The sequence below is a fragment of the Aspergillus ruber genome (genome assembly GCF_000600275.1).
Source record: "Aspergillus ruber CBS 135680 unplaced genomic scaffold scaffold00006, whole genome shotgun sequence".
NCBI classification, from domain to species: domain Eukaryota; kingdom Fungi; phylum Ascomycota; class Eurotiomycetes; order Eurotiales; family Aspergillaceae; genus Aspergillus; species Aspergillus ruber.
The window spans coordinates 509,193-529,629 of NW_024467302.1; the positions used below are offsets into that span (position 1 = coordinate 509,193).

At 49.2% G+C, this 20,437-nt stretch overlaps 8 protein-coding genes across 8 annotated transcripts; 2 read left to right on the forward strand and 6 right to left on the reverse strand.

The window, feature by feature from the left end:
• Positions 1-127: 127 nt before the first annotated feature.
• On the reverse strand, positions 128-1,187 carry EURHEDRAFT_410279 (Vps55 family protein). Its single transcript, XM_040781318.1, has 3 exons — positions 924-1,187; positions 651-864; positions 128-547 (listed from the first exon to the last, which is right to left on the reverse strand). Exons 1-3 carry the CDS (start codon positions 960-962, stop codon positions 414-416), a joined length of 387 nt encoding a protein of 128 aa, XP_040640924.1. The 5' UTR covers positions 963-1,187; the 3' UTR covers positions 128-413.
• Positions 1,188-1,427: 240 nt separating this feature from the next.
• Positions 1,428-2,350, forward strand: pre5 (proteasome core particle subunit alpha 6; the record flags this gene model as incomplete). Its single annotated transcript, XM_040783928.1, has 3 exons — positions 1,428-1,465; positions 1,533-1,644; positions 1,715-2,350. The coding sequence occupies 3 exons, from the start codon at positions 1,428-1,430 to the stop codon at positions 2,348-2,350; spliced, it is 786 nt and encodes a 261-aa protein (XP_040640925.1).
• Positions 2,351-2,497: 147 nt separating this feature from the next.
• On the reverse strand, positions 2,498-3,284 carry EURHEDRAFT_513815 (LOG family protein; the record flags this gene model as incomplete). The annotated part of the gene is made up of 2 exons (XM_040786209.1): positions 2,498-3,191; positions 3,247-3,284. The coding sequence occupies 2 exons, from the start codon at positions 3,282-3,284 to the stop codon at positions 2,498-2,500; spliced, it is 732 nt and encodes a 243-aa protein (XP_040640926.1).
• A 326-nt stretch (positions 3,285-3,610) lies between these two features.
• On the reverse strand, positions 3,611-4,722 carry med6 (mediator complex subunit MED6; the record flags this gene model as incomplete). Its single annotated transcript, XM_040783963.1, has 3 exons — positions 3,611-4,147; positions 4,200-4,561; positions 4,629-4,722. The coding sequence occupies 3 exons, from the start codon at positions 4,720-4,722 to the stop codon at positions 3,611-3,613; spliced, it is 993 nt and encodes a 330-aa protein (XP_040640927.1).
• Positions 4,723-4,982: 260 nt separating this feature from the next.
• On the reverse strand, positions 4,983-8,122 carry pabA (aminodeoxychorismate synthase pabA). The gene has a single exon (XM_040778345.1). It carries the CDS (start codon positions 7,737-7,739, stop codon positions 5,244-5,246), a length of 2,496 nt encoding a protein of 831 aa, XP_040640928.1. The 5' UTR covers positions 7,740-8,122; the 3' UTR covers positions 4,983-5,243.
• A 1-nt stretch (position 8,123) lies between these two features.
• EURHEDRAFT_324877 (histidine kinase-like ATPase domain-containing protein) lies at positions 8,124-13,757 on the reverse strand. The gene is made up of 2 exons (XM_040778344.1): positions 13,535-13,757; positions 8,124-13,461 (listed from the first exon to the last, which is right to left on the reverse strand). The coding sequence occupies exons 1-2, from the start codon at positions 13,660-13,662 to the stop codon at positions 8,370-8,372; spliced, it is 5,220 nt and encodes a 1,739-aa protein (XP_040640929.1). The 5' UTR covers positions 13,663-13,757; the 3' UTR covers positions 8,124-8,369.
• A 314-nt stretch (positions 13,758-14,071) lies between these two features.
• Positions 14,072-18,985, forward strand: EURHEDRAFT_325038 (TRAPPII-specific subunit TRS120). The gene is made up of 2 exons (XM_040778346.1): positions 14,072-14,439; positions 14,519-18,985. The coding sequence occupies exons 1-2, from the start codon at positions 14,271-14,273 to the stop codon at positions 18,781-18,783; spliced, it is 4,434 nt and encodes a 1,477-aa protein (XP_040640930.1). The 5' UTR covers positions 14,072-14,270; the 3' UTR covers positions 18,784-18,985.
• A 201-nt stretch (positions 18,986-19,186) lies between these two features.
• On the reverse strand, positions 19,187-20,362 carry EURHEDRAFT_451646 (SDR family oxidoreductase; the record flags this gene model as incomplete). Its single annotated transcript, XM_040783964.1, has 2 exons — positions 19,187-20,173; positions 20,231-20,362. 2 exons carry the CDS (start codon positions 20,360-20,362, stop codon positions 19,187-19,189), a joined length of 1,119 nt encoding a protein of 372 aa, XP_040640931.1.
• Positions 20,363-20,437: the final 75 nt, after the last annotated feature.

Below are 20,437 nucleotides of genomic sequence, written 5' to 3' on the forward strand. Positions count from 1 at the left end.
GCCCGTCGTATATTCCGTTCCGGGATCTCTGTGGGCACGTGATTTGACGCACGTCCCACCTCCGACGTTAAATAGCAACTACTACTACTACTACTACTGCTACTGAAAGGAAACTAGAAGACGTTGTCTAAGAAGTCGAAAGAATTCAGGTCAGAAGTTATATTCCTGTAGACCTTTCAAGCACTCGTCATTCGTGCTTATAGTACACGCCAGAATATCAGATAAACGCTTTAAATCAACAAATCAACTGAACAGAAGCAGTCCCATCGTACCCAAAACAGAAAGGTAACGCAAATAGTCATAATACTTCAATATAGTAGCAAGAGGCAGAGTATCTCGGCGAGGAAAGAGAGCAAAAACATCTCCTGGAACAGGGTATCCACGTGGTCAGTCATCACGCATTCGAATCACGCTTAGAACTCTTCTTGTTCCTGGAAAAACATAGAGAAGCTGATAATCGTGCCATAAATGAGCAGACCACCGATAATCGACATAACCATCGCAGGAATCTCAATCGCGCCGCTGTGCGCCAGTACTGCGGGGAGAGCTGAGAGTTGTTAGCTTGCTTTCTTATTGAATCAAAGGTATGCTGCTCCTAGCGTTTCTAGAAAGAAAATCTTTAGGATAACGGTATGAGTCGTGCGACGTACCAATACCCATCAGCACCAAGAATCCAGTCAAGAACCGCCCGAAATCAGCCACAGAGTTACCCGAATTGTCGATGAAGTCGTCTGGGTTTGCACATCGGGCGCAGATCCAATTGGGTAGAGGCGCAACAACGTAAGTTGCAACGACAGTCAACGGAAGGAAGTTGTGCCATATGGCCGAGGAAAGGATAACAAGAAGGAAACCGATTGCGAGAATCTAGATAATGCATGTATCAGTATCAGCGCCAAACCAGCAAGTTTAGACAGAGTACATACAAAAGAAAGACCAATAATGGTCTTGAGGCCTGCGGTCATGACTGCAAAGATGGGGACCTATTGCTCGGTCCAGGAGCTGCGGGTATTATGTAGTGAAGGACTGAAGAGTATCGCGCTGCAATGAAAGTACCTTGAAGCAAGTCCAGCTTCAAACAAGATACGAGGGCCCGATAGAGCGTGCAAAGTTCGTCTGCATCGAGGCCGCAGCGAATGGATCAACGTTGCTTAACAGTAACTGCGTCGTTCAGTCTGTAGGGTGACGTTGGCAGAAGGCGGCAGCAACGGGAACTCGGGGAATTACTGCCTGAGGCGCCAAGGCCATAGTCCTAGGCCAGCCTCAGCGGGACTCCAAAGCTCCCCATCATCATCATCACCGCGTTTGCTGCTCGTCGTCTCTATCTCTCGCCTATCCCCCGGCCATTCATCTGTCCTCACTTCTACCGTTCTTGCTATAAACAATTTATCACGTTCACGGCTGTCTAATCTAATCCAGCATCCTTCGTCATGTTCAGAAACAACTACGACAATGATGCGGTCACCTTGTACGGCCCCATTAGCTACCCTATCTATCTAGGAAGCTTCTTAGCAACTGACATTGGCTCTGAATAGCTCGCCGCAAGGCCGGATATTCCAAGTTGAATACGCACAAGAAGCAGTCAAGCAAGGCTCAGTTGTGGTGGGGCTTGTCAACAAGACACATGTTGTCCTGGTCGGCTTAAAGGTTCGTCGGCGTCATAACTACTCTGAGTAAAAAAAAGAGAATAGCTGTATTAACGTTTGCCTCTTGCTAGCGAAACGCCGAAGAGCTGTCGTCGTATCAGAGAAAGATCATCGAAATCGACTCGCACATGGGCGTTGCTATCGCCGGTTTGGCATCGGATGCCCGTGTGCTTTCCAACTTCATGAAGCAGCAGTCGCTCGGCTCTCGAATGACCTACGGCCGTCCTATCCCCGTTGAGCGGATCGTTTCTCAGATCAGTGACCGTGCCCAGCTTAACACCCAGCAATACGGAAGACGGCCATATGGCGTGGGGTTGCTCGTTGCCGGTGTTGACGAATCGGGGCCCCATCTGTTCGACTTCCAGCCTTCGGGAATGACATACGAAATGTCTGCTTGTGCCATCGGAGCCCGGTCGCAGATGGCCCGGACGTACTTGGAGCGGAATCTGGACAAGTTCGCTGACAGCAGTCGGGACGAGCTGATTACACATGGTCTGCGGGCCTTGAAAGAGACTCTTTCTCAGGACAAGGAGCTTACTGTTGACAACACTTCGGTTGGTGTGGTTGGGTTGGCCCCCGAGGGTTCCAAGGGCCGGATCGAGAGCTTTAAGCTATACGATGGTCAGATTATCGCACCACTGCTGGAAGCTCTGGAGCAGACGGAGTCTGGGGAGACTAGAGAGGGGGAGATGGAGGTGGATTCATAGGGTCGATTTATGCCCGTAGATGTTTGCAGATGAAAAGACATGTTACTATCCAGGTATGAATTAAGAATAATGGTGTTTAGATGCGTACAACAAACATTATTTGTAACAAGATTTTCTAGCTTTATCATAAACCATCGAAGGAATAATCTACTCATCACCCCAGTTCAGCTGCATCTGTCCACAACTAGAGTTATACCCAAGGAGCTTCCCCCAAACCTCCTTAACCTCCTTAGCCTCTACCAAAATCTGCGAATTAGCAGGCCCAATATACCCCTTCTCAACCGCATTCTTTACCCACGCCAACAACCCATCCCAATACCCATTAACATTCATCAAAATAATCGGCCGCCGATGAATCCCCAACTGATTCCAAGTAGTCATCTCCATAACCTCCTCAATCGTCCCAAATCCACCAGCAAGTGTCACAAACCCACTCCCCGGACCTCCCTCCATAACTTTCGTCGCCATCAACCTCTTCCGCGTATGCATGTCCGCCGTGATAGTCGTCACCCCATATTCAGACTCCTGCAGCAACGCAGCCTTGCTGATGGGGTCGTTGAGCACACGCTCTGCATCTTTGCCGTGAGACATGGTCTTGTGTTCTTGTTCTTGAGCCTTTTGGGCGTTGTCGTAACCGGGTTCTATGCGGATCAGGGCGCGGGGGATTACGCCGTGGACGGACTCGGGGCCAGATAGGCGCACAAGGGTGCGGGCAATTTCGCCCATTAGACCTGATGTGCCGCCGCCGTAGACGAGTTGGATGTTATGTTTGTGAAATTCGTGGGCGAGGGCGCGGGCGACTTCGAGGTGGGCTGGGTCGTTGCCGGAGACGGAGCCACAGCTATGGTTTTATCAGTTTTGATCATTTGGAATGTTTTAGAGCTGGGGGTGCTTACAAGACGCAGACAACGGCACGCTTGATTTCGCTAGCCATTTTGGATATTATGGTTGTGTAGCAGAGTGTTGACGGTTGTCAGGAAGGTTGGAAGCTGAGAAAATAAAATATTAGGTTGAGGTCCTCAGCAACCCCTCCATCAGCTAGTCACGTTTCACTTGCTACAAAAAAGATGCCACCCCAGCAATTCTACAAGAATTCTAGTAATGAATGACCGTACCAGAAAAGTATAAAACAGATATACGATTATGTGGTTGTGTTCCAAAATAGCTCATAGATCGGATGAAACTAAGATGTCATCCCCGCACTGAGATACAATGCGTTGAAACTCTCTATGGAAGTTGAAAAAGGGTATCTTATACAATTTAAACACCAATCTTACTCTTCTTCTTCCGCAGCTTCTCGTCAGCAACAGGCGTGCTGCCGCCTTTGTCCGACTTCCCAGGCGTCTCAACCCTGACTTGTGGCGTCCCAACTCTCGTAGGAGCATTCGTAGCTGTGCCAGCTGTTGCTGTCGGTAGTTGTAGTCCTTGCTTCGTTTTATCCACATCTCCTGACCGTGACAAGATGAAAGAACCTGGTTCTCCGACTAACGGGCTCTCGTCCATGAACTCGTCGCCATAGCGTGACAAAAGGTTGAATGACTCCGCTAGTGTCCTTGTATCCTGCAATGTCGAGCCAATGTTGCTAGGACCTGTGCCTTGTAGCGATGTCTTGCTTTGTGATTCCCCCTCGGGCATAGGTGTGCTATCTTCTTTGCTTGTCTGGGATTGTATCCCCGGTTGACTCGTCTCGCTCGATTTGATTGTAGGTGGCATATATGTATGTCCATAAGACGGAGTGAAGCTTGGCAGCGTGGACGCCGTCTTCAACAAACTTGTCAAAGACGTAACAGCTGAAAGCTATCCAAAGTCAGCACCAACCCCTGTCCGCAAAAACCAAGGTATCACCTACAATCCGATTTCCAATCACACTTGCCACAGACGGCGCCATATAAATACAATCCCCCATGACAAAGAAAGTCGATAGCACCACAACCTCGTCATCTAGCCCACCACGCTTCCGCCTCGCCTGTTTCCGAATTATCCAGATGTTCGACGGTTCATGCGCAAAGCTCGTCTCAGACTGCGCCGCTGCCTGCAACGGATCGTATGCTACCACGAATTCTAGTCCCTGCATTGTACTTAATCGGCCCTCGAAGGCTTCGCGCGTTTCAACGAAATGGCGGAAGGCTTCATTATAGTTGGCTTGGATGGCGAGGGAGGCGTTGTTGGAAGTTGCGTCAAAGAAGGGGGATTCGGCGAAGTAGAAGAGAACTATTCACACTCGGGAGACTATTAGCTTCAAGTATGGATTGGGCGATTGACAAGGTGTAGTGCATACTATTGTTTGAATGTAAAAAGCCTCCCATCATCTGGACGTGCGGAGGAGACCGCCAGAGGATTTCCTCCAGGGAAGTATCTTGGCCTGTTGCCATTCTGGACGACTCGCTGACTGTATTTCGATTCAGGAATATGTCCAGAAATCAGTGCAATGGATGCGCCAGATGATTTGTAAACTGTTAGTTTGGGGGTTTGGAAAGTTGGAGATAATTCCTCCGCAGGGAAGTGGTGTTTGGTTTGTTTGCATCCAAATATGTAGGTACTGAGACGTCATTCACCTCGAAGTGTACAATAAGTGGAAGGTGGTAGCTATTTCACATGAAAATTCTAGTGTAGGGCTTCAAAAAAAAAAAAAAAAGCTAAAGCCCTCTATATTAATTTAGCTTGACAGTTTGATATTTACAGGGAAATAGCAGAAAATACATACCAGAATGCGAACTATACAATGTCATGAAAGGAACGAGAAACCAATCCTATAACCCTAACGCTAAATGTTGAATCGAATCTCTACCATCTATCCCAATGCAAATATATTCAAATGTTGAAGCCGACCCAAAGTGAACAAATTAGAAAAAAGGAGGCATGATGAAACATAGACATAGAAGTGTAAAAACCTTCACAACCTCCCTCGGCCGTTCGAGTCCAAAGGCGTAAAGATGTTGCAAACAGTCCTTAACTTAGTCAGCATCTCATCCCACTCGCCCTCAGCAGTGCTAAGAGTGGTTACTGCTCCACCAGCACCAATCCGCCATAACTGCTCCTCGTCCCTATCATCAGAGGACGAGAAGGCAGTGCGGATGAGGACGGAAAAGCTTCCTCCACCTCCTAGGTCAAGGTATCCCATGGTACCGGAGTAGATCCCACGCGTCCGATTCTCTATCGAGCTTAGGTGCATGCATGAGCGTTCCTTGGGTGCGCCGGTCATTGAACCGGGAGGGAGGCATCGTTGTAGAGCTGTGAGTCCGTGAACGGCCATATTCGATGTCTGAAGTTGTGGCATGTCCCGTACTGCAGGACCCAGCCGGCATGGGTTGACATCACCCTTGACGTGGGTGATCATTTGGAAAACTCGTCCGTGGTCTTCAACTTCGAGGAGTTTCTCGACGTAGACGTTACCGGAGCCACATATGCCGTAAAGGTCGTGACGGATTAGATCCGCAATCATGAGATTCTCTGCCACTTCTTTTGTTGAACCCAGAATTTCCTTAGCCTTTTCCATGGTCATGTTGCCGGTCTTGCGTACCGTGCCCTTCATCGGTTTCATCTCAAGGGTCGATTCTCGGTCCCAGTTGAGGAAACATTCAGGGCTGCTGCTCACGATCTTGACGTTTCCGAGTTTTGCATAAGCGCTGAATGCTGCGGGATTGTACTTCCTCAGGCGCTTATACAGCTTCCAGGGAAAATTTGCGCGGCCGCTGTCAGTGTTCGGAGATGGTAATGCGATTGACGTTTCGCAGGTTAGGCATAACTCGTACGATTCGCCGGCTTCCAGCTCAGCCTTGCAATCTCCCACTTGCTTGAGATAAGACTGTGAACTGGGAAAAGTAATCTCGCCCTGATCGAGGATGGAGTCTAAGGTTTGCATATCATCCGCGATGATATTATCGTCACCATTTAGGGTATTAGCAGTTAGAAGCTCATTGAGCAACTGAACTGTCTGATCAAGCCAGCCAGCTGGCACGTTGTCAGATTCTCGAGTTGACTGAACAATGAATCGACCCATCTGGTTGTCAACGACAATACTCCGATCAGTCCACAAAAGACTGGCATCCGCAGGGTCCTCAACGGTGGCACCATTGCGCGAAGAATGACCCTCAAAGCCATTATGCATGCCTTCTGCATCCTTCGGGCGTGCAAGGCAAGCAAGGCCCATTTCGTAGGAAAAGTATCCTAAGAACCCTCCCCAGAAGGGAACAGTATGGTCACCATTGTCGACCTTTTTCATCTCCATCAGATATCTCAACGCATCCCAGAACTGAAATGCCGAAAGTGACTTCTCAACGAACGTCGTGTCTTCACGCGATTTCGTTGCGCCCCGATTGCTCAAATCTTCCAGTAATAACTTCCCAGAAGCACTGTAGTATTCCAATCTCCACGAACCTGGACTCGGAACAGATATGATACTATATCTTCCGTTTGACTGGAATAGTACGGTTGGCGAGCCGGGGGTGTTGAGCGCCTCGCATATCGTTTCCGCGGTCAAACCAGCTCGTGAGAATGATCGACAGGCAGACTTTCTTGAAGTTGAAGCACTCCATTTCAACATCGTAAACGCGATAGCCGGAAGAGAAGCCACATCATCCGAGCGGGTAACGAGTGTGTCCGGGAGCGTTCCATAACCCCCACGCCCGGTCCTTTTGTTGAAGTTCAGAACCATTTCCCACCATCTCCTGAGTAATTGATCGCAAGCTTTTCTATCGGATTTGCATGATTCTGGGTGGAATTGTACACCCCAGAACGGTTTGCTCCGGTGGCGAATAGCCATGGGAATCTGCGTTCCCACTTTAGTCTCCGTGTTGTCAATGAACAACCAAGCGAGGAGATCGAGTTCGTTGTCAAGTTTTGTAGGACCAGTTTTCCCTTCAATAGAAGCCTCGTGATTGTCCAATCTAGCATATAATGAATGGTAAAGCGTAACCCTGAGATCGCGCATCCCATCAAAAACATCCTCCCCCGCCGTAGAAATCCGATGAACTTGACCATGCAACGGATACGGCAACCTCCCAATAGGAATTCCATGATGAAGACACAAACTCTGGAACCCTAGGCAGATCCCAAACACAGGTAACATATCTGCCTCGCCAAGGTTCCAGATATCTTTCATAATACCGACGTCTTTCGGAACCTTGGGGTCTCCGGGCCCAGGCCCGAGAACCACAGCCTCATAATGCTGCAGGAATTCTGTGATGTTACCGTCTGGCCATTCCAAGTCGATTGTCATCACAGTGACCTTGACGTTGAGGACTTCTTCGAGCATGGCGACAACATTGTACGAGAATGAGTCGTAGGCGTCGATGTAGAGGATGCTCTTTCTACCAGCATTTTTCTCGATTCTTGGGCATAGAGACTCACTGGTCTCCGGTGGTGTCCAGCTTCCTAGCAATGGTGCCATAGTGCTTACCCCAAGGGTTGCGGGGTATCAGAACAAGGTAGACCGGGCCAGAATGGATGGCAAAGTTAAGGACCCTGACAGAAATTCAAAATATATAGCAGAGGAGCAACAATCCTTGTCCTGCCCTTCAAACTGTTTAAAGACCGACTGGAGCAGCCAGAGGAATCATCGCATCGCAAAAGTCGCGACTCCGAAGTAGCGATGGCGTTAGAATGTCGCGCAAATCATGTAAATTGCTGATAAACGAGTGATTTAGGGTAGCGAGCCCGTGCGCCTTTCCAGTTCAATATTCAAACTTATTATGAGATATAGAGAAACGCAAAAGAAGAATTAGAACGGTAATGGTGGAGAGTACAAAATGATATGCGGGACGACATCGGAGAGTGGAGCGGCAAATAACGGAACCTTTTTTTTTTTTTGCCCCAACTGCTCTATGCCTACTAAATAATAATAACGAGAAAATTTGTCCCTCAATATTGTTCTAATCAAAATCAAACGCAATTGTTCATACAAAGGTGCCGAAACCAACCTAAAAAATCCTAACATGGGTATTCAATCAATCATTATCATAGAATAAATTCGGACATAAATTTCCAATATCCAAATATCCCTCGTCAATTCGTCAAAGCATCAAGATGCAGCTTGGCTAGGAGCCTGCCTCCCAGGTGCGGCAAGTTTAGTCGCAATCTTGGGGAAGTAATGAGCCACAAAGCCCTCGGTATAGTAACTATGCGCAGAGCTATGGTCTCCTACGAGATTATGAGCCAGTTCGTGGCACAAGATCACCCACCAGTACACCAGGGCTTCAGTGGTGTCCTGGCTCTGCAGAAGGTTTGTTTCGTGTAACTGCTGGAAGTAGAAGTAGTTGCAAAAGATGCTTCCGGCCCGGTTGAATGCTATCGTTCGCCCGCCAGGGTCGTAGAAGACATTCATCGTGTTGATGCTGAGGGAGAAGATATCGGCGCACTCGATAAGCACCGAGGCGAATGAGTTGATGCCCGAACCGTTCTTTGCGAGAAAATTGGACCGGTCTCCGAGGTTCTTCGTGAAAAGCAGATTGATTCCGCAAGAGAGTGTGGCAATGAAGTCCAGCTCGTGACTGGGCTTCTCATCACAGTAAGACTTCGTCTCGGTGACCTCACTCGTTTCAGGTCGACTGTAGACGCCAGAAGACCCATGGGGTCGACAGGCTTGAATGGCGGAGATAAGTTCCGAATGCAACTTGTGTGGGGAGTTAACCGCAGGCTGCTCTGGACGGGACGTCTTTGGATCTTCAGTGGAGTACGGTGGCGGAGGCGTGGAATCCCGAGTGGACTCGACAGGGTTTGGCTGCGATGGCCCCTGAGAAAGGAGATTCGAGTTGCGTCCATTTTCCAATCCAAGGCGTCTAGTCAAGTTGGCGAACAAGCCACGTGGGCGTTGTTCTTGCACAGGCTCAGGAGCTTGGGGTCGTGAATCGTGACGGTCATTTTTTTTCGTAGGAGAGTCAGGGAAATCGCCCGGCATCACAGCCTGTGAATTTTCCTCTTCCACCTGGCGGGATTGTGTTTGCTCCTTTGCCCATGCAGCTTCCCTCTCTTGAAGCTGTCTTCGTTCTCCCTCCAGCTGTTGCTGACGCTTGTCCTCTGCTACCTTTGCTTCCTGGGCTTTCTGTTTAAGGATCCGCTCGACGTTGTATCCTCGAGTCTTGAGCTCTAATAGATCAGTCTTCAGCAACATCTCTAACGTGAGTGTCGTATGAAGCTTCGGACGATAAAGAATCAGGTGCACGAGGGCCTGGCTAATCTCATAGAAATCGAATTTCCCGGGACAAATCCACAAAGTCCAGGCCCGCGACTGCAGCTGCGTGACAACGGCACTTCGCTTTTGTGTGAGCGACACACGACGACCCATGAGAGACCGCGTTAGAGATATCGTATTGACAACCTGCACCTGTAGATTCTTCTCAAGCCATCTGACATCATGTCGTATCGTATCCGGGGACTGGTCATGGAGGTATAGCCTTGTGCGTTCGCGAATGAGTTTCTGTAGCTTGGTTGCCGGGCGCTGGTCAGCAGCCATTGATCCCCAACTAGCACGCTCCTCGACAATGGTGCTCAACGGGATGGCTCCCAATGCAAGGTAAAAGTTCTCTAACGCCTCTTCCTGTGGTGCTGCTAGGACATGCTCCTTGAAAAGGTTGAAACTTTGGAAGTCATCTACCACGACAATATCTTTCGCTGAAGCCAAAGTCCATTCTTTAATGCTTTGATCTTCATCGTAGTCATCGTCGTCCGACTCGACAGACTTGTCTTTGCTGGGACTCCGTTGGGCCAAAGAAGAGATATCTTTGCTGGCCAGTAGGAACGGTGCCCTTTTCATCTCCTGGAAGAGTTCCTTGTCCTTCTTCAAAGCCATAAGACTCTCGGAAAGTGTTCTGAGAAGCTTGAGGTACTTATCGGCGCTCTGAAATGTCGAGGATATTCTTGCGGGCTCCTTCACCAAAATTTGTGCCAATTCAGGCTTGGTTGGCTCTCGCTTCGAACCAACTGCCATTAGGAATAAGTTGGCTTCCTGGCCAAAATCAACAAAGTCAAATATGTCCTTGTAGTCCTCGCCATCTCCAAGGTAACAGAGCCTAGGCGCCACGCGTCGAACTTTTTCGCCTTTCTCCACCGTCTCATTTATCCCAACAGGCACTATCAGCGCGCTACAAACGCGATCAATGTCTCGTACGCTAATCTCTGACACTCTTCCAGAAAGATACTTGAAGAGCACCCTCGCGTCTCGCTTCGTGCTTGGAGGCCGTCGGATTAAACGATCAAGACATTCCGTCACGGGAGGATGCTGTCGTACTCCAAACTTGGAGGCGTGTGCTTGAAGATCCTGTCGAAGAATCCTGAAGTCAAATAAAGTGGCACCATCGTCCGTGAAGCATTTTCTCGCCGGACTTAACTCATCCGTACCTTCAATAGGAAGGAACGGGACATCAACCGCACTGGCATCAAAGCTACCGTAACCGTTGGCGTGATACTCGGAAATGTAGTATGCGAGGGCCCTTAAATGAAGAGCTCTATTTCCTTCCAAATTTGCCTTCGCCATGAGCTGTATGAGTTCCGGCGCAGATGGATAGCGCCTCAACCCCATCATATATAGGAATTTAGCCTCATTGCTGGCAGGTTCATACCTTCCAGGCCATTCGATGATTGGAAGTTCGAGGCTCCGAAGGGAAGCATTCGGCTCGTACAGATCAGATATCTTATAACGCTTTTGCGAACTTGTTTTCTGGTCGCCAGGACTTTCAGCGGTGCAGATTCCGGTCTTCTTTAACTTCTGGATATCATTTGTCGGGATGTCATCTCGAACAGAAGCAAGATAGCGCATCAAGTCTACATGGCTCCACTTTGGTTGTTTCTCATTACTTCCTTCAGGTGCTGCAGGGGCATCCAGGAGACGCTCAAAGATGACGCTGAGCTCAACGGTCTTGCGGACGCCAAGATTCGCAAGGAACTTTTCTTTGACACCGTTGAGACCATGCACGACAGGGAGGTCATCAAATAACCGTACAGATGGGAAATACGTCTGCGCAGGATATTTCATTCCAAGCTTCGTCGGAATGACAGTGTGTGACTGGAGCAGACTAATAATAGCCTGTTTCGATGAGTGGCTTAGGCCTTCGAATTGCTTTGACAAAACTGGAAGAACCTGGGCGGCAAATGAGAATGTTCTGGTAATATCATGTTCCACAGGAAGAGAGTTGCGGTTTCCAGAATTCGTGACAATCCAACGTAACCATGGGGTCAGTTGTAATTCCGTCCACCCCAGAGCTTCCAGCTCATGTTTGGGCAAAGACTTGGTGTATTTAAAAGGCAAAACAGACGGTGGTAACGGTAAATCCGCAGGTATCCGTTGGGGGTTCAAGAAGCTTGTTATGTCTGCAAAAACCAACAGTCGTGTAGTAGTCCCATTGTCGTCCTCATCGTTTGCAACTGCCACACTCAGGAGGCTTGTAATTGATTGAATGTCAAGCTGGGCCGAAGCAGCCTTCCGGCCAAGCCATGAAAGAAATTCAACAACCTGTTTGGATTGCAAAGTACTAGATTCCAATTCTCGCTTGATATCTGACACCGTAATGTCAGTCACCAATCCAAAATCTGTCAATTTTCTGACAAAGTCTTTTGCGCCGGACACAAATTCATCCGGTAAGACAGGAATTGTGTCCATAAAGCTAAGGTCTTTGGGAGCTATGCGCGCTTGATGACTCTGAATAATACCGCACGTTGAAAGCACCTCAATAGATGCCTTCTTGTTACATGTCCAGAATCCATCTTCAATTAGCTGTCCCAGCTGTGATAATGGGGTGGACTCGCGGAAAACAAATTGGTTCGCGGTATGAATTGTTTCGGGAAGCACATGCACAATATCGTCCTTGCGAGTCTTCGACAATTGCGATTTCTCTACAACTGATGACAGCTTGGCCTTTATCGACGCCATTTCTGCTGCCCAGGCAACCCGACATACAATACCTGCTGCTCTCAGCATCTCAGTATTCCATTTGCTAATGTATCGAGTGTTAAGATCGATACTCTCCCGCTCGACAGTCGGGATCACAGAGGGAGCGGAAATATGAGCATTTAATCCTGTTGTCTGCTGAGTGGGAAACCCTATGAAAATTCGACCAGCCTTGGATGGTAAGATGGAAGCGAGGACTTCAGACTGAGATGCGGAAGCACCCGACGCCATGCTAATATCATATGAGGGCGTTAAGACGGCAATCGTTGTTTTTTTGGGGGGAGGCTTGCGGGTAGCACGTTCAAGTTCACTGCTCAAAGATGAACTGACAGACGATTGAATTGAGGCAGTATTGGTGTGGAGGAACACTGAAGCTGTCAGTGATTTAGTCATATCCTCCGAGTCGCTAACGCTATTGTGTTTTTCTGTTTTTGCTAGCTTGTCTTTCTCTGGGTTTTGCCCAGTCAGTTTGGAGAAGAAAAAAGAGCGCAACGAGCTCGTCGTATCCCTAAGGCCATCCAAGCGAAACACGCTCGCGTTTGGATTCCACTCGACAATCCGCATCCAAGAAGCGTCGATTTGAGCGACTTCACGGGCGACATCGACAATTTTCATTAGACCCTGGGGCGTCTTAGTATCAATGTCGCGAGGGATCGATAAACTGATGCTCGGTGCTGTCTTTTTTGTAAGACGTAGAAGATTCCAGTCATCTAGCCACAGCTCAATGCATTCGAGACCGACGAACGTAAGACTGGTGGACAAAAATTGGCATAGTTGCAGCAACGACGGAACTGGAGACGTATCATTTCGATAGTCTAAGACGAAGGTTGTCTCTGTATTTGAAGATTCAGTCAATTGTAGTCTTCGGGTAAACAGCGCATTTCCCTTCCAGTAGAAGGCCATGGCCTCCTTTCCGGATGACACAAATGGCTCTTCACAATCGTCGAAAACGCTATAAAACCCAACGCCGAATGCTCCAATCTTCGTTTCATCTGGGTTTCCATCTGCGATGCGCTTTAACCTCGCCCAGTCCTTCTCACTGAAGGGAGTACCGTTGTTGGAGACTAAGAGACGTCTCAGCGTATGGTGCGAAATAGTATGCTTAATTAAGGCTGTCTGGTCCACAGATGCTGGTATAGGAACTGTGGTTGACGGTAGCGTTTCGAACTTGATAGTCACTTTGGTGGCATCGGCATCTGCTGCGTTCTGAATCATCTCTCGCAAAACAGTCCTGTTTAGATATTTAAAAGATTAGTCATGTCTTCTAAGCCACAATATAAAATAGCAGGATGTACAATACATACCATTTTCCTGAATACCTTGCAAGCACTTTAGAGATCAAACCACGTGTGTCAACTGTAACAGCTTCCTCATCGTTCCCTGACCCCATTGTCTGCGCTTTGAGCGCATTGAAATCAATTCTCAACGCCATCGTGCAAAAGAATTCCTTAATTATATGAAGAAGAGCAAAGTCAAAGCAAAGCCCTCTTGCTCGCAAAATCAAATATAAGATTAAAAGTCCAGTTCGGTTTACTTTCAACCAGAGCCTGGTTTCGGCGGCATGAGGCTCAGCAGCGCGCTGACTCTAAACAATGCAGTGTCTTTCAAATAGCAATAGTCCTTTAAGCAAATGATGTCGCCACAACGCAACAAAGGATCTCAGCAACAGAGAATGACGAAGAATGAGGAGGAGAGTTTAGGATGCGCGAAGGCAATATTCGGAGACAAGCGGAGTTAATCGATAACGCTTATCAGCATGTCCCTGGCTGAGTCAGCAATAACCCCCGTGACTGACCGCCCCGCTGTATAGGAGAGTCGCTTCGGACCAGGTAAACTAGTCTCGTGGTCTCTCAGAGCTTCTTTGGTTGAGTTGCACACTCAACGATTGATGCTGGGTTGCATCTTTGCTAACGAATTTCTTGTTAATCTCTGATTATTAACCATTGTTGTTTCGTATGACCTCCGACTACTTGTTTACTTTCCTGGTTGCAGTCTTGAGCATATCGCCGACTGCCTCCGCTCCGCCTCTCTTCAGATGACATGATGGGTGTTGACCCTCTCTCTCCGATTGCGCCGGTGCGTCTAAGGGCGCTGCTGCTTCCTATCGGCAAGATAAAACGATCAAAGTTCTTAAGCTTTGCTGCAAGACTCCAAGCCGAATATGTCGTTCGACTGGGGGACATCAGTCCCGATTCGCGACCCAATCGAAGTATGCATTGACTTGCTTGTGCCATTAGCTTTGATGCGGAGGATCCCCTTTAATGGAAACTGACCGGGATCTGATGTAGACATGTTCTCCCCGTTGGCATTTCCTACCGGCATGATCCTCTACGACCTTTCCTTCTCCGTGCCCCCGACATCCCACCTCGAGCTGTTTCCCTTTGAAATATTTAGAGAACCGCTGGTTGTGATTGCGATAGCCGATGGAACAGAGCTTTCTAAAGGCCCGAAAAGCAGTGAATCGGACTCCGGGATAAATCGCAGTGATGAGAGGCCAGAAGGACTGGATGAACTCCTCGAAGAGATGGATGTTGTACGGGAGAGGAATCCTCGAGCGTTGGTCCATCAACTTTTAATATTCGATTTCGAAGGACAAATCAATATTTCGAATGGCCCGGACGACGTCCTATGGGTTCCGCCACCGCAAGCTTCCAAAGCCACTACTATGAAGACAGTGCTGTGCGACATAACGTCCCTTCTCTTGTCCGAACTGGATGACTTTGCAAAGACGATGCAGAGTATTCCATCCATCGAATCTCCCAAGGCGTCATCCTGGGGTCCACATCGAGGACCGGAATTACGCCCACGGCCCACGGACAAGTTAATGCACCGGATGACCTTGCCCTCACAATTTCCACCTAATCCCGACTCCGCGCCTGAAACTCCGTTGAGTTCGAACCAGAGTTCTCCTGCTCCTAGCGATCATGAAACTCCAACAACGTTCGACGAGATAACTCGATCTATACAAATATCAAGCCGCTCCAACAGCATTGGGAGATTCAACTCACTGTCGACGAAAGAGCACAGTCGTGATCGGATGTCAGTAAGTGGTATGAGCGCCACTGATCGCACAAAAAATCGCATCAAGGGTCGTGTGGGTGTCGTTATTGGTACTCTTTATCTCCAGGCAGGTCGATGGCCGGATGCACTAAAAGAACTCGTCGAGGCTGCTTCGAGTGCTAGGGCAAGCAGTGACTATGTGTGGCACGCAAAAGCGCTCGAGTCGATTCTACTTTGTCTCGTCATGTTTGGGTGGGCAGGAATGGACTTTCAAATTCCTCCAATCTGTTATCCGGTTGCCGATAAGTCTGCAAAGTCATTGATTAGCAGTGGCTTCGATTCGAGCCATGGACAGTCAACACCTGGGAACCGCGTCATTTCTCTACAGAACCTGTCGAATTTATTACCCGACCTGTCGCATAACATCATAAATCTCTACAGCCGCGCCGCTAACATTACAGATGAGCCGCTTCCGCAACTTGTCTTTTCGGAGACCGTGATTCGTTTATCACGGTTGCTGGTGGCTGCGCGTATTCGTGATGGCACACTGGACGATAATGCGCTGAAGCATATCGTCATGAATGAGTCTATATCACCCCTACACCAACCAGAACGTCCACGTGGGACAGTATTACTGAGAAAGTCCGACATTGCGAATTTCCTATTCCGTGCATTGCCATTATCTCCCGGCTCAGATTTGCCTGCCACGGATGCAATACCCATTGTAGTTGGTGTGATTTCCGTTCTGCATATATTGGATTTGCCCAGGAAGAAAGCCTTTGTATTAAGAGAATTGCTGTCGACAATGGTGCCGACCCTTGTTCAAGCGCGTAAGATTGGTGCAGCAGAGGTTGGAATCCACCCTGCCGCGGGACTGGCATCTCTCAGCGATGCTGCATTTGAGATCAATGCACTTGATCTTGGGTCTGGGAACATGGAATCAAGCTTGCGCATGCTTCTTGCTGCGATTGGAGAGATCTACGGTGTTCAGCCTTCTGGCTTCTACGAATGGGAAAAGAGACGAGAGAAGAGACGATCGTCAAGGGCTAATGGGTCGGAATCTTATCCCGAATATGACTCGGTTGCCGCCATAGTTGAGCGCGCTTTTCGACATACCGCTTTAGATAGCTACGGCGACCTAAACCTGAAGATCGATGTTCTTAAGGCGTGTATCAACTGCTGCGAGGCACTCCCCGACTTTGAAGGTGTGCTCCGTTTCACAGTTGAATTACTCCAGACCATTCGAGGGAGTTTGATGCTGGCTGAAGCTTACCATGCTCCTCCTTATCTTCCGCCAGAGGACCAAGTTCGGCTTCTGAATAACATCAAGCGAACAGTTGGTGCTGCAAACAGGCTGGGCGCTACGGGTTTGGAGGCAGAATACTGGGATGATTTTCTGGTTCGCGGTGTTGAATTGCTGCCTCTTCCAGATCCTAGGAGACCTGTGCGGCGGTCTAAATCGGAAATGGACGCTGTTACAACTAATTCTGAGAAGTCTAAGAAAGACCCGTTCTTGTACAACCCTTTCTCAAGAGCTAACAAGGCATCCGAATTGCTTATAGTCGCCGGTGAGCATGCAGCATTTAAGGTCACGCTTCAGAATCCATATGAATTTGAGTTGGAAATTGAGAGTATTCAACTCGACAACGAGGGTGTACGACTTGATGCTGTCGCAGAATGGATCCTGCTTCCACCACTAAGTCTGCAGGACATTGTGGTTTATGGAATGGCCCATGAAGAGGGTCCCCTCAATGTGAAAGGTTGCATTGTCAAAGTTCGGAATTGCCGGGAGCGTAAATTCCCCATTTTCACGAATTTTTGGAAGCCAGAGGCTGAAACGAAATTCAAACGTACTGGGTTGGCAGCGAAGAAGCCGACAGCAGAGCGCCCTCTGTCTTGGAGCTCAACGACCTCTAGAGATGGAAAGCAAGTACCCAAAAAGGGACCAGAGACGACATCTTGTGAAGTCAAAGTCATCGGACACCAGCCATCTCTGGTTATTGATTCGATGTCGTTGTCACAATCTGCAATAATGGTCTTAGAGGGCGAGGTCAGGTCGTTCGACATTACACTCCATAACACGTCGCTATGTGCCTTGGATTTTATAACTTTCACTTTCCAAGATTCGACATCCAGACAGATACAAACTGCTCTAGGCAACAGAGACCTGTTGGCAACGGAGGTGTACGAGTTGGAACTCAAGCTTTCTACAAAGCCGGCTTTAAGGTGGCGGCGCAAAGACGGACCAGCGGATGATCTTTCTGTTTCTGCCGGTCAAAGTGCTACATTCACAGTTGACATCCTTGGAAAGCCTGGTCTGCAGGACACCACTGTCCAGATTGATTATTCGCGGATTGGACGGTCAGATGGCGAATTGCCTGATGTGCTCTACACGAGACAGCTCTTCGTCCCGCTTACAGTTACGGTGAACGCCAGCATAGAAGTGGCTCGCTGTGATGTATTGCCTTTCAGCAGTGATTTTGCCTGGTGGAACAAGCAGGGTCCGGGGATTAAATTTGAAAATATATCAAACGAAGTGATGCCCTCGTCTTCTGACGGTGATCCGTTCTCTCCTGTTCTTTCTCAACTCGGACGGGGTGCATACGGCCCCGACCACTGTCTGTTGCTTCTTGATCTCCGGAATGCCTGGCCCAGCACATTATCCGTGTCATTGTATGTGAGCGAGCAACCTATGCAAGCGACAGAAGGAAGACCCGCAGAAGCAGGCGTAGAAGGCCAATACGCCGTCCACGGAGACCTCCAGCCAGGTCAAATCACGCGCTTTGTGCTCGTTGTTCCTCGTCTGTACCTTGACAATCCATATGCCACGATCCCTCTCCTCAACACCGGGATGAAGAGACAATTCGTGGTGAGCGCCAACAAACTCACCTTCGAGGCCGAAGCAGCAACCAGAGAGGCCTTCTGGTACCGCGAAGAACTCCTCAAACGAGTCTGCGGCTTCTGGAAGGAAGAACCAGCACGACGAGAGGGAACAGTTGACCTACGAAATATGCGCCTAAACGCACGTATGGTAGAAGCCATGCGCCTCGAAGACGTCGACATGACCTTCTTCTTGGCCCCTTCTTTCCCTGAATCCTCCGAAAAAGGAACCATCCAATCCGGCCGCTCCAAATACAACATACAAACCGACGAAATGCTTGACCTATCCGTCACGATCCACAACCGCTCTTCTAAACCAATCCATCCCCTTCTCCGCCTCCAGCCTAGTCTCCGCCACCAACCTAACAGTGTCGCCCTTGACCTCTCCCGCCGCCTCGTTTGGACCGGCATGTTACAACAAGTTCTGCCTATCCTGAGAAGCGGGGAAAGTACAACAGCCACCATTGGCGTTACTGTGCTTTGTCGAGGCGAGTATGAATTTGGCGCAACGGTTGAGGAGGTACGGATCTTGACGAAGGAGGAAGAGAAGACTGGACAAGGCGTTTTCCATGACTCAGAGGGCGCAATTAGGGATACGTTTGGGGCGGATGTGGCGAAGAAGAGGAGGATTTGGCATGCTAAGGAGTGCTGTGTTTTGGATGCTCATGACTGATTAACGCCATTCTGGCTGGGAGAAATATGATATATGAATGAATAGAAATGGTATTGTATAGTCTAAGATACATGTTTATGATGTCGTCTGCGCGAGGGTGTGTATATGGAATGGGTGTCTCGTTCTTCTTGTTTATTGTACATACAGACATGTCATCTTAATTGGAACTTGGATGTGATATAGTAAGTCGTACTTAGGCTGCCATGGCAGCCAGCGTCAGCTCCAATGGCCAGCCATGTTTGTATGCATATCAAGGTGTTCGCCCGTCCGTCTTAGACTGGAGTGGGATGCTGCTCGAGCCGAGCTGCACGAATTCGAGGGTGATAGGACGTATTCCTTCAAGGTGGGGTTAAGGGTAATGGATCTGTAGTCCTCTGACCAGGACAATTTGATCTGGCAATAATCACCCCATCGAATCCGCCCTATCCTTCCCATTCCCACCACTACTTCCCTGCTGCTGCGGCTGATCTAACGATGGAAAACTAAGATGCTTCCAATCCTCAATTTCCTCAATAATACACTTCAACCGATCCCTAATACTCTCCACCGCATACGTCCCCAGAATCAGCCTTAGCGGCGGATAAGAACAATGTCCCAACTCCCAGACCAAATGCGCCGCTTTCACAGCACTCGCGGGCTGCTTGTCCCCGAGCCAGAGGAGCATTCGCTTTGCGTGTGCTGCAGGGGATGATGGCGTGTTGTATGGCTCGCTGGGCGGTTTCACGAGGAAGTGGCCGTAGAGAGGGAGCGGGGAGGAGAGATTATGTTCGTTGTTGTTTCTGCTGTTGTTCGCTGAGTCGGAGGGGGGAATGGAGCCGGCTGGGTCGGAGACTAGATGCACGATATCGTCGCGTCGCATGTGTCCAGGTTCCACGAGGGTTGCCTTGATGTTGAAACTGTCAACCTCGTACAACATGCTCTCCATTAACCCTTCGACCGCATATTTGCTCGCGCAGTACGGCCCCAGCCCGGGTACCCCCAGCGCCCCGGACGTAGAACTAAAAATCAAATACCTCCCCGCACCCCTCTTCCGAAAATGCGGCAACGACAACTGAATCATATTCAACGTCCCGGTGAAATTCGTCTCAAACTGGTTCCGGATATCATATTCGTCCTGGTCCTCGCATGCCCCCAAGACACCATATCCGGAGCAATTCGCGATAACATCGATACGGCCGAAACGTGCGATTGTCAGATCGATGACTCGTTTGACGGTTTCGCGAACGCGCACGTCGCAGAGCAGGCCGAGGCAATTTTCATGCTCAGATTCGAGCGCTTTCATGCTTTCGGGGGTGTTTTCGAAGGTGCGGCCGACGGCAGCGACGAGATCATTGCGGCAGAGGGCATTTTTGACGAGTGAGCGGCCCATGTGGCCTGTTGCACCGAAGATCTAGCTTTATAGTTAGTTATTGTAGCACACAGCTGGGATGGGATCGCGGGGCCGTACCAGCCATACGAGCGGCTTGGGTGGGTTCTGCGGGCCTGGGGGATTGGTGGTGGATGGAAGATGAAGTTGGGGTTCTCGGGGAGTTGATGAGGGCGACGAGGGGTTTGCTCTTGGGGAGTGTTGAGTGTCCATGGTGGCCGGGTTGTGAATAGTCGCGGAGGACGGAAATTGGGGATTTTAGGCCGAGATCTTCTCCGCATCGGGAAT

Coding starts and splice junctions, on each gene's coding strand:
- EURHEDRAFT_325038 (XM_040778346.1), top strand. CDS start 14,271: ATGATGGGTGTTGACCCTCTCTCTCCGATTGCGCCGGTGCGTCTAAGG. Junction 14,440..14,518: donor CGATTCGCGACCCAATCGAA/GTATGCATTGAC, acceptor GATCTGATGTAG/ACATGTTCTCCCCGTTGGCA.
- pabA (XM_040778345.1), bottom strand. CDS start 7,739: ATGGCACCATTGCTAGGAAGCTGGACACCACCGGAGACCAGTGAGTCT.
- EURHEDRAFT_410279 (XM_040781318.1), bottom strand. CDS start 962: ATGACCGCAGGCCTCAAGACCATTATTGGTCTTTCTTTT. Junction 865..923: donor CCATTATTGGTCTTTCTTTT/GTATGTACTCTG, acceptor TGCATTATCTAG/ATTCTCGCAATCGGTTTCCT. Junction 548..650: donor CTTGGTGCTGATGGGTATTG/GTACGTCGCACG, acceptor AACAACTCTCAG/CTCTCCCCGCAGTACTGGCG.
- EURHEDRAFT_324877 (XM_040778344.1), bottom strand. CDS start 13,662: ATGGCGTTGAGAATTGATTTCAATGCGCTCAAAGCGCAGACAATGGGG. Junction 13,462..13,534: donor GCAAGGTATTCAGGAAAATG/GTATGTATTGTA, acceptor ATATCTAAACAG/GACTGTTTTGCGAGAGATGA.